The sequence below is a fragment of the Cyclopterus lumpus genome, chromosome 17, assembly GCF_009769545.1.
Source record: "Cyclopterus lumpus isolate fCycLum1 chromosome 17, fCycLum1.pri, whole genome shotgun sequence".
Classification (NCBI taxonomy): Eukaryota; Metazoa; Chordata; class Actinopteri; order Perciformes; family Cyclopteridae; genus Cyclopterus; species Cyclopterus lumpus.
This window is the reverse complement of record NC_046982.1, coordinates 23,421,070-23,431,404: the sequence shown is the minus strand read 5'-3', so window position 1 is coordinate 23,431,404 and position 10,335 is coordinate 23,421,070. Positions and strand designations below refer to the sequence as shown.

General features: G+C 48.3%; 1 protein-coding gene across 2 annotated transcripts; it reads right to left on the bottom strand.

The window, feature by feature from the left end:
• Positions 1-1,306: 1,306 nt before the first annotated feature.
• On the bottom strand, positions 1,307-8,131 carry cdyl (chromodomain protein, Y-like). 2 transcript variants are annotated; one of them, XM_034555807.1, is made up of 7 exons: positions 7,933-8,131; positions 6,844-7,570; positions 5,765-6,009; positions 5,122-5,294; positions 4,831-5,041; positions 2,421-2,564; positions 1,307-2,306 (listed from the first exon to the last, which is right to left on the bottom strand). In XM_034555807.1, the coding sequence occupies exons 1-7, from the start codon at positions 7,954-7,956 to the stop codon at positions 2,148-2,150; spliced, it is 1,683 nt and encodes a 560-aa protein (XP_034411698.1). In that variant the 5' UTR covers positions 7,957-8,131; the 3' UTR covers positions 1,307-2,147. The 2 variants fall into 2 exon arrangements, with proteins under 2 accessions (XP_034411698.1, XP_034411699.1); XM_034555808.1 differs by having other exon boundaries at positions 7,928-8,128.
• Between the last annotated feature and the right edge of the window lie 2,204 nt (positions 8,132-10,335).

Below are 10,335 nucleotides of genomic sequence, written 5' to 3'. Positions count from 1 at the left end.
TCCCCCATGACACCTGTCCCCATTACACCTGTCCCCATTACACCTGTCCTCCACGATACCTGTCCCCCATGACACCTGTCCCCCATGACACCTGTCCCCATTACACCTGTCCTCCACGATACCTGTCCCCATTACACCTGTCCTCCACGATACCTGTCCCCATTACACCTGTCCTCCACGATACCTGTCCCCATTACACCTGTCCCCCATGACACCTGTCCCCATTACACCTGTCCTCCATGACACCTGTCCCCATGACACCTGTCCTCCATGACACCTGTCCTCCATGACACCTGTCCCCATTACACCTATCCCCCATGACACCTGTCCCCATTACACTTGTCCCCCATGACACCTGTCCCCATTACACCTGTCCTCCATGACACCTGTCCCCATGACACCTGTCCCCCATTACACCTGTCCCCATGACACCTGTCCTCCATGACACCTGTCCCCCATGACACCTGTCCCCCATGACACCTGTCCCCATTACACCTGTCCCCCATGACACCTGTCCCCATTACACCTGTCCTCCACGATACCTGTCCCCCATGACACCTGTCCCCCATGACACCTGTCCCCATTACACCTGTCCCCATTACACCTGTCCTCCACGATACCTGTCCCCCATGACACCTGTCCCCCATGACACCTGTCCCCATTACACCTGTCCTCCATGACACCTGTCCCCATGACACCTGTCCCCATTACACCTGTCCTCCATGACACCTGTCCCCATTACCCCTGTCCCCCATGACACCTGTCCCCCATGACACCTGTCCCCATTACACCTGTCCTCCACGATACCTGTCCCCATTACACCTGTCCTCCACGATACCTGTCCCCATTACACCTGTCCTCCACGATACCTGTCCCCATTACACCTGTCCTCCACGATACCTGTCCCCATTACACCTGTCCTCCACGATACCTGTCCCCATGACACCTGTCCCCATGACACCTGTCCCCATTACACCTGTCCTCCATGACACGTCCTCCGCGACCAAACCTACCACCTGGCTCCAGGAGCCCACAGCACCTGTCCTCCACGATGATGTCATCAAGTAAATATTTGTGATTGTGACCTGATTGGTTTCATTATTTAAGAAAACTTGTTATTTTTTCATTTGTTTGTGTAAATAACTTTAAAAGAAAATCTAATTTTTTGTATTAACATTTTTCTCATTTGTATAAAATAAAATGTTATTCATCTAAATGGTTAAAAATGATTACCCTATCTACGAACCTGTTGCGACACTGATTGGCTGCATGAAAAAACATTTCATTCATTTAAATGAAACACAGATTGACTGAGGAGGTTTATTTTACACAAGATAAATTGTTTGAGGATCACATCCTGTACTCTGGATCACAGTTCAGTCAGCTGATGTACGATCACATGACTCACAAGCCACGCCCACACAATGCAGCATCAGTCTCCTCTCTGTGGACTCGTATCTGTCAAACACCGCAGGAACATGGTCAGAGTTAGTTTATATCTCGTTTCCTGATTATTCCTCCTGGCAGAATCCATCAGACATGTCTGGGACAAGGTCAAAGGTCACCTCCATTTCAAGGAACAGTCCAACATGTTATAAATTCTCAGGTTTGAGTTTCATGCCTGTCCAGTACAGACAAAGGTCCCGGGACTGTTAGCCTAGCTTAGCAGAAAGACTGGAAGCAGGGGGGAGCTGCTAGCTTAGAACGGGTCATTGTCTTCTTCAGCAGAACTCAGAACTCCTCAACAGGTCCCGTATACAGTAAACCCAGGAGCTGTAGAACCCTGAGAAGGTCTAGTCAGCTTCTTCTCAATGCCCCGCTTTGGTGGCCTGGCAGAACAACACACATTAAAACATAAACCATTTTATTGTAAGTCTGTGATAGTCGACCCCATGTGTCCTGATGCTACCACCTAACAAAAAGCTTTTAAAGCTCAACAGCAGAGGATCCAGGATGGAACCCTGTGGAACCCCACAGGTGTGTAAACATCTGACTGGAGGACAACAAGAGGGTACAGAAATGTGTCGTCATCATTCTGCTGAAATTATAACTTAAATGTTTACAACAAAAGGAGGGAACGTTCAGTGTTTCCTGTCCAGCTCAGAGCTGTTGAGTCAGAGGAGCTGTGCCAAGTCCTGGTCCAGGTTCTAGCAGAGCTCTGTGCTCCTCTGCAGGCACTGCAGGATGGAGTCGGTTCCCTGCAAAGAGCCCCAAACCCTCTTCAGGGCTTCACACTCCCGCTCGTTAGCTTGTTCCAGAGCACTGCGACTGGTGTTCCTCATTAGGGCTTTAGACTCCCGCAGAACCTGCAGGACAGGAAGTGGAACCATCATCAGGAACGACGACCTGATACTTACAATCCAAACAAATGTTACAGTGTGTGTATGTATATTATATAATGCAGTGTGTTTGGGACTGACCTGTGGGTCGACCGCCACCAGTTCTTTAACTCGCAGCATCACTTCCTGTGTGAAGGTTCCCGGCCAGAGAACCTGAGACACCAACCCTTTAGAACACGCCTCCTGAGCCGTCAACTTCCTGCCACTCAGAAGCAGCTCGTTAGCCTGAAACGGAACACTTAACTTAGCTGAAGTGGTATGCTAATGTAGAGTAAGGTAGGGGAAGTGGTAATGAGGCAGTAAGGTAGAGGAAGTGGTAATGTTACTGTACAGTAAGGTAGAGGAAGTGGTGTGTTAATGAGGCAGTAAGGTAGAGGAAGTGGTCTGTTAATGAGGCATTAAGGTAGAGGAAGTGGTGTGTTAATGAGGCATTAAGGTAGAGGAAGTGGTGTGTTAATTAGGCAGTAAGGTAGAGGAAGTAGTCTGTTAATGAGGCATTAAGGTAGAGGAAGTGGTCTGTTAATGAGGCATTAAGGTAGAGGAAGTGGTGTGTTAATTAGGCAGTAAGGTAGAGGAAGTGGTATGTTAATGAGGCAGTAAGGTAGAGGAAGTGCTCTGTTAATGAGGCAGTAAGGTAGAGGAAGTGGTGTGTTAATTAGGCAGTAAGGTAGAGGAAGTGGTATGTTAATGAGGCAGTAAGGTAGAGGAAGTGGTGTGTTAATGAGGCAGGAAGGTAGAGGAAGTGGAGTGGTAATGAGGCATTAAGGTAGAGGAAGTGGTATGTTAATGAGGCATTAAGGTAGAGGAAGTGGTATGTTAATGAGGCAGTAAGGTAGAGGAAGTGGTATGTTAATGAGGCAGTAAGGTAGAGGAAGTGCTCTGTTAATGAGGCAGTAAGGTAGAGGAAGTGGTGTGTTAATTAGGCAGTAAGGTAGAGGAAGTGGTATGTTAATGAGGCAGTAAGGTAGAGGAAGTGGTGTGTTAATGAGGCAGGAAGGTAGAGGAAGTGGAGTGGTAATGAGGCAGTAAGGTAGGGGAACTGGTAATGAGGCAGTAAGGTAGAGGAAGTGGAGTGGTAATGAGGCAGTAAGGTAGGGGAAGTGGTAATGAGGCAGTAAGGTAGAGGAAGTGGAGTGGTAATGAGGCAGTACGGTAGAGGAAGTGGTGTGTTAATGAGGCAGTAAGGTAGAGGAAGTGGTAATGTTACTGTACAGTAAGGTATAGGAAGTGGTATGTTAATGAGGCAGTAAGGTAGAGGAAGTGGAGTGGTAATGAGGCAGTAAGGTAGAGGAAGTGGAGTGTTAATGAGGCATTAAGGTAGAGGAAGTGGAGTGGTAATGAGGCAGTAAGGTAGAGGAAGTGGAGTGGTAATGAGGCAGTAAGGTAGAGGAAGTGGAGTGGTAATGAGGCAGTAAGGTAGAGGAAGTGGAGTGGTAATGAGGCAGTAAGGTAGAGGAAGTGGTGTGTTAATGAGGCATTAAGGTAGAGGAAGTGGTATGTTAATGAGGCAGTAAGGTAGAGGAAGTGGTCTGTTAATGAGGCATTAAGGTAGAGGAAGTGGTGTGTTAATGTACAGTAAGGTAGGGGAAGTGGAGTGTTAATGAGGCATTAAGGTAGAGGAAGTGGTGTGTTAATATACAGTAAGGTAGGGGAAGTGGAGTGGTAATGAGGCAGTAAGGTAGAGGAAGTGGTGTGTTAATGAGGCAGTAAGGTAGAGGAAGTGGTAATGTTACTGTACAGTAAGGTAGAGGAAGTGGTGTGTTAATGTACAGTAAGGTAGAGGAAGTGGAGTGGTAATGAGGCAGTAAGGTAGAGGAAGTGGTGTGTTAATGAGGCAGTAAGGTAGAGGAAGTGGTAATGTTACTGTACAGTAAGGTAGGGGAAGTGGAGTGGTAATGAGGCAGTAAGGTAGAGGAAGTGGTGTGTTAATGAGGCAGTAAGGTAGAGGAAGTGGTAATGTTAATGTACAGTAAGGTAGGGGAAGTGGAGTGGTAATGAGGCAGTAAGGTAGAGGAAGTGGTGTGTTAATGAGGCATTAAGGTAGAGGAAGTGGTGTGTTAATTAGGCATTAAGGTAGAGGAAGTGGTGTGTTAATTAGGCAGTAAGGTAGAGGAAGTGGTCTGTTAATGAGGCAGTAAGGTAGAGGAAGTGGTGTGTTAATTAGGCATTAAGGTAGAGGAAGTGGTCTGTTAATGAGGCAGTAAGGTAGAGGAAGTGGTGTGTTAATTAGGCATTAAGGTAGAGGAAGTGGTATGTTAATGAGGCAGTAAGGTAGAGGAAGTGGTGTGTTAATTAGGCATTAAGGTAGAGGAAGTGGTATGTTAATGAGGCAGTAAGGTAGAGGAAGTGGTGTGTTAATGAGGCAGTAAGGTAGAGGAAGTGGTGTGTTAATGAGGCAGTAAGGTAGAGGAAGTGGTGTGTTAATGAGGCAGTAAGGTAGAGGAAGTGGTGTGTTAATGAGGCAGTAAGGTAGAGGAAGTGGTGGACTGACCGAGGCGAGGCCCATGATCCGGGGGAAGGTGAAGGATGAGCATGCGTCTGGCGTCTGGCCGTAGGACGCGTATGGCGTCTGGAACCAGGCCTTTTCATTGGCCCACACCACGTCGCAGAGGGGCAGGATGGCAGCACCAAGGCCGTGCGCAGGTCCATTAACTGCCGCCACGATCGGCTTCCTGAACTGGATGAAGGTGTTGACGAAGGTCCTGAGGAAGAGGAGACAGAGGCCAGATGTTACACTGACAGCATCCTGATATATCAGACAGGGCCAGGGCTTGCTTTTTACCTGATGGTTTCAGCCATCTTGATGCTCTCCTTTTTCCTGTCCTCTGTCAGCCGTCTGATGAAGTACAGGAAGTCCAGGCCGCAGCAGAAGACGCTTCCAACGGCGCCGAGTAACACCAGCTTACTGTCATCTGATGCTGCTGTGGCCATTGCACTCTGGATCTCCTTCATCACCTGACCAGGAGGAACACATACTTAAAGTGTGTGGTCTAGCCTCTGGGAGCGTGGCCTCAGATCAGTTTTGAGTGTTTATTTTGGGTGTGTGGTCTAGCCTCTGGGAGCGTGGCCTCAGATCAGTTTTGAGTGTTTATTTTGGGTGTGTGGTCTAGCCTCTGGAGGCGTGGCTTTACCTCAGCTTTTTTAGCTTATTTTAGGGTGTGGTCTATACTCTAGAGGCATGTTTATTTTCGGGTTGCGTGGCTTTACATCCGCGTTAAGAGTTTATGTCAGGGGTGTGGTCTAGCCTCTGGGGGCGTGGCCTCATCCGGTTTGAGTGTTTTGAGTGTGTGGTTTGGTCAGTGGGGGTGTAGCCTCATCAGTTTGTGATTATTTTGGGTTGTGGTCTAGCATATAGGGGAGTGGCCTCAATCGGTTGAGTGTGTAATTCTGGGGTTGCGGTCTAGCATGTGGGGGCGTGGCCTCACCTCAGGATTGAGCGTGTTGTTCTCGGAGCTCTTGGTTGACAGCAGGATGTGAGTGAAGCCATCTTGTTTCTTCACCACAATGTCCCGGTAACGGTAAGCACTCTCCGTTTGACGTACACTGAACCTCAGACGTTTGTCGAAAGCAGAACGTTCCTCCAGACGCCTCTTCCCCGTTGCCCCGGTAACAGCACTCTGCACACCTGACATCCCATTGGCACCGACAGCCTCCATCAACGCTGCGTTACCTGGAGGAGACAGGAGGTTAGTTTATGTCATTTTCATACCTGCAAACTCATAAGGGTTGAAAAAGATGACACCGGGGGAGATTTTATTAAACAAACTTCACATTTGGTCGCCACATCACATCCACATCATTTGATGAAAGCTTTTATAACTACGGTCTTTTGATTGTTCTGATCAATATTCTGAACTCATCTGATTAAGAACATAGTACGATAATACTAATAAACATTTTGGACAGAACCAATACAGGGTTGAGGTTTTAGTAAACAACAAACATTTGAAGGACCTCCGACTACTTCAGTGTTCAGGCCCTAATAATAATAATAATGATAATAATAATAACCAATATACATTTTCATTGTATACAATATGGTTAAAGTCATTCATGAACCAACTTCCTTTTCTTAGCCTGAACAAGTCCTTCAAGGACTCGTTTGTGCTGCGTAGCCATAAGTCTTTTCAGCCTCTACCTCCTGCTTCCTTTCCTCTGCAGCAGTAGATGAGCTGACATTCAAGCTAACCCGAACCCCCCCAATGAAGACGCTGTAGACATCTTAACGCTGATGCCTTCTTCTCGCTAAGACCTCCTGAATCATTCAGGGCAAGCTGGGAGGTCACAACCGTGGTAGTTATTTAAACTCTACAGTCTCTGAAACTGCACTATGATTGTGGGACAAATAAATGTGATTAGATAAAAACTATCGCTGCTGGGAGTTGGTTGATTTGAAATGTTTCAGTTGCATGTTCTATATAGTTTAAAAGAATAAAAACAGAGAAATGGATCCCTACTTTCCCTGAAACACAACGTGCATCCCCACCCTCCCGTTAGACCTTACCTGTGCCACTGAGGGAGCGCATGGCAGCAGGTGTGACAGGTACTCGAGGCGGATGCAGGGGGTTTTGACCGCGGGGTCTGGTCCCCATGCGGGCCCTCTCCTCTCCAGGTCCCAACTGGACCCCTGCGGGTTTCTCCAGCAAGGCGACCTCAGGTGGGACCAGGTGAGCGTCCTGAGCTCCTGCCTCCAGACTGTGAGCCGCCTCGCTGGGGGAGTCCTCCGAGTCCAGACGGCTGTTCATCGGACTCTTCGGGACCAGGATCTTGATGCCGGTCTTGGACAGGTCTACGCTGCGGCGGGCCGAGCCGGCCGGAGACGCCGACATGAGAATGCTGGTGAACCGGCCGACAGAGTGCTGCTGCGAGCCTACGGAAGCCGGGCGGAGCAATCCAGCAGGGGCCATGCTGAGAGCAGGTTTCACCAGATCACAGCCCCCCAGTAAGCCTCCGATGACGTCACTGTGAGCCGTGACGGTGGGCGGTGGCCTGCAGGGCGCTCTGTGGGCGGGGCTATAGCGGTGGCTGGGGATGCTGCGAGTGGAGCGCAGTAACGTGTTGTCTCTCTGCCACTCTGCGTACTGACGGTTGAAGTCGTGGACGTAGATCATACAGGTGGACAGGTGACTCTCGGGCTCCCAGGTGTCTCCCTCTGACCCGTAACCTCTCCACCTGACCAGGTACTCCACCTTCCCCTTCTTATTCTTCCTCTTGTCCACGATCCTCTCCACCTGTTAAGAGTGAAACCACGACCTCATCAGATAAACAGCAGCCACAGATTATTCAGACATTAAGCCTTTAACTTCAGGTTATCAGTCTTTATATAATCCAAAAGAAAACTATTTAATATTCTGTAATCAGTCTTTATATAATCCAACTAACTCTTGAGCTAACTGAGCTAACACTGAGCTAACAGTACAGGCTAGTTAACCTACAGAAGTTAACGCAGCCTGAAGTTTGTATCAGACGAACTTCTGACTCACTTTAAAAGCTGCTAACTAACTAACTAGCTTCTTTTCTCGTAATGTTTAGAAAGTTTACTCGGAACTCCGCCGTTAGCTCTTGTTAGCATGTTAGCATTAGCTTACATTACCTCGTAGAACTCCTCCGTCGCCATGGAGCCTGTGCGCGTGCACGAGAAGCTTCTCGGAGCTTCTTCTTCACTGCAGCAGCAACATGGAGCCACATGAAGGAGGAAAAGAAGAAGATCAGCGTCCTCACCCAGCGAGCAGTTCACTAGCTGCTAGCCGTCAGTGCAACTGCATGACGCAACATCCGGGCTCGCTCACTCACCTTCAAAATAAAAGCACACGAAGTTTGTGAAGCTGAATTGTTCATTTATTTCTCCCATGAACTACAATTACTGTGTCTTTATGTAATTTACGAGGACAATGAATGTATAAATGAATGGATTGGAAAAACGTTTTTAAGAAAAGCCAATAAGATTGACCATACACAATAAACATCCCTTACTGTATTCCCTCCGTAATGCCAGGGCAGCCTATTACTCATCAGTAATAGAGAAACATAAGAACAACCCCAGGGTCCTCTTTAGCACTGTAGCCAGGCTGACAGAGAGTCACAGCTCTGTAGAGCCGTGTATTCCTATAGACCTCAGTAGTAATGACTTCATGAACTTCTTCAATGAAAAGATTTGAACTATTAGAGGCAAGATCGATGATCTCTTGCCCTCAACTACTGCCGATCTGTCATCAAGAGGAGTGGCCTTGGAAACGGCTGTATGCCCTGGTGTATATTTGGATAGCTTTTCTCCCATTAACCTAGACCAATTGTCCTCAACGGTTTCTACTTCTAAACCGTCTACCTGTCTCTTAGACCCCATCCCAACGAGGCTGCTTAAAGACGTGTTGCCTTTAATTGGCACCTCTCTGCTGGATATTGTTAATGTGTCTTTGCTAACAGGCCATGTACCACATTCCTTCAAAGTAGCTGTAATTAAACCTCTCCTGAAGAAGACCACTCTTAATCCAGAGGTGTTGGCTAACTACAGACCGATCTCTAACCTTCCCTTCCTCTCTAAGATCCTTGAGAAAGTAGTCGCAAATCAGTTGTGTGACTTTCTACATCAGAATAGTTTATTTGAGGAGTTTCAGTCAGGATTTAGAAAACACCACAGAGACAGCACTGGTGAAGATTACAAATGACCTCCTAATTGCATCAGATAAAGGACTCATCTCTGTACTGGTCTTGTTAGAGGTCTAACAAGACCAGTACAGAGATGAGTCCTTTATCATCACTAAGGTCTAACAAGACAAGTACAGAGATGGGTCCTTCATCAGCACTAAGGTCTAACAAGACCAGTACAGAGATGAGTCTTTAATCAGCACTAAGGTCTAACAAAACTACTAAAACATCTTTAATAAATCACATGAATCCTTAAAGTGCTGTTTTCCCCGCTACATTCGGTGTACAGTGCCGTCTTCCACCTTACATTCGGTGTACAGTGTCGTCTTCCCCGCTACATTCGGTGGACAGTACCGTCTTCCCCGCTACATTCGGTGGACAGTGCCGTCTTCCACCTTACCTTCGGTGGACAGTACCGTCTTCCCGGCTACATTCGGTGGACAGTACCGTCTTCCACCTTACATTCGGTGTACAGTGCCGTCCTCCACCTTACATTCGGTGTACAGTGCCGTCTTCCCCGCTACATTCGGTGGACAGTGTCGTCTTCCACCTTACATTCGGTGGACAGTGCCGTCTTCCCCGCTATATTCGGTGGACAGTACCGTCTTCCACCTTACATTCAGTGTACAGTGCCGTCTTCCCCGCTACATTCGGTGTACAGTGCCGTCTTCCCCGTTACCTTCGGTGGACAGTGCCGTCTTCCACCTTACATTCGGTGTACAGTGCCGTCTTCCCCGCTACATTCGGTGTACAGTGCGGTCTTCCCCGTTACCTTCGGTGGACAGTGTCGTCTTCCACCTTACATTCGGTGGACAGTGCCGTCTTCCCCGCTACATTCGGTGTACAGTGCCGTCTTCCACCTTACATTCGGTGTACAGTGCCGTCTTCCCCGCTACATTCGGTGTACAGTGCCGTCTTCCCCGTTACCTTCGGTGGACAGTGTCGTCTTCCACCTTACATTCGGTGGACAGTGCCGTCTTCCCCGCTACATTCGTTGGACAGTACCGTCTTCCACCTTACATTCAGTGTACAGTGCCGTCTTCCCCGCTACATTCGGTGTACAGTGCCGTCTTCCCCGTTACCTTCGGTGGACAGTGCCGTCTTCCACCTTACATTCGGTGTACAGTGCCGTCTTCCCCGTTACCTTCGGTGGACAGTGCCGTCTTCCACCTTACATTCGGTGTACAGTGCCGTCTTCCCCGCTACATTTGGTGGACAGTACCGTCTTCCACCTTACATTCGGTGTACAGTGCCGTCTTCCCCGCTACATTCGGTGGACAGTACCGTCTTCCACCTTACATTCGGTGTACAGTGCCGTCTTCCCCGCTACATTCGGTGTACAGTGCCGTCT

Excerpts from the sequence above, each read along its gene's own strand:
- cdyl (XM_034555807.1), bottom strand. The coding sequence starts at position 7,956 with ATGGCGACGGAGGAGTTCTACGAG. Across the intron at positions 5,042-5,121 it reads AAGATGGCTGAAACCATCAG|GACCTTCGTCAACACCTTCA; the intron begins GTAAAAAGCAAG and ends CCTCTTCCTCAG. Across the intron at positions 2,307-2,420 it reads TGGTGGCGGTCGACCCACAG|GTTCTGCGGGAGTCTAAAGC; the intron begins GTCAGTCCCAAA and ends CCTGTCCTGCAG.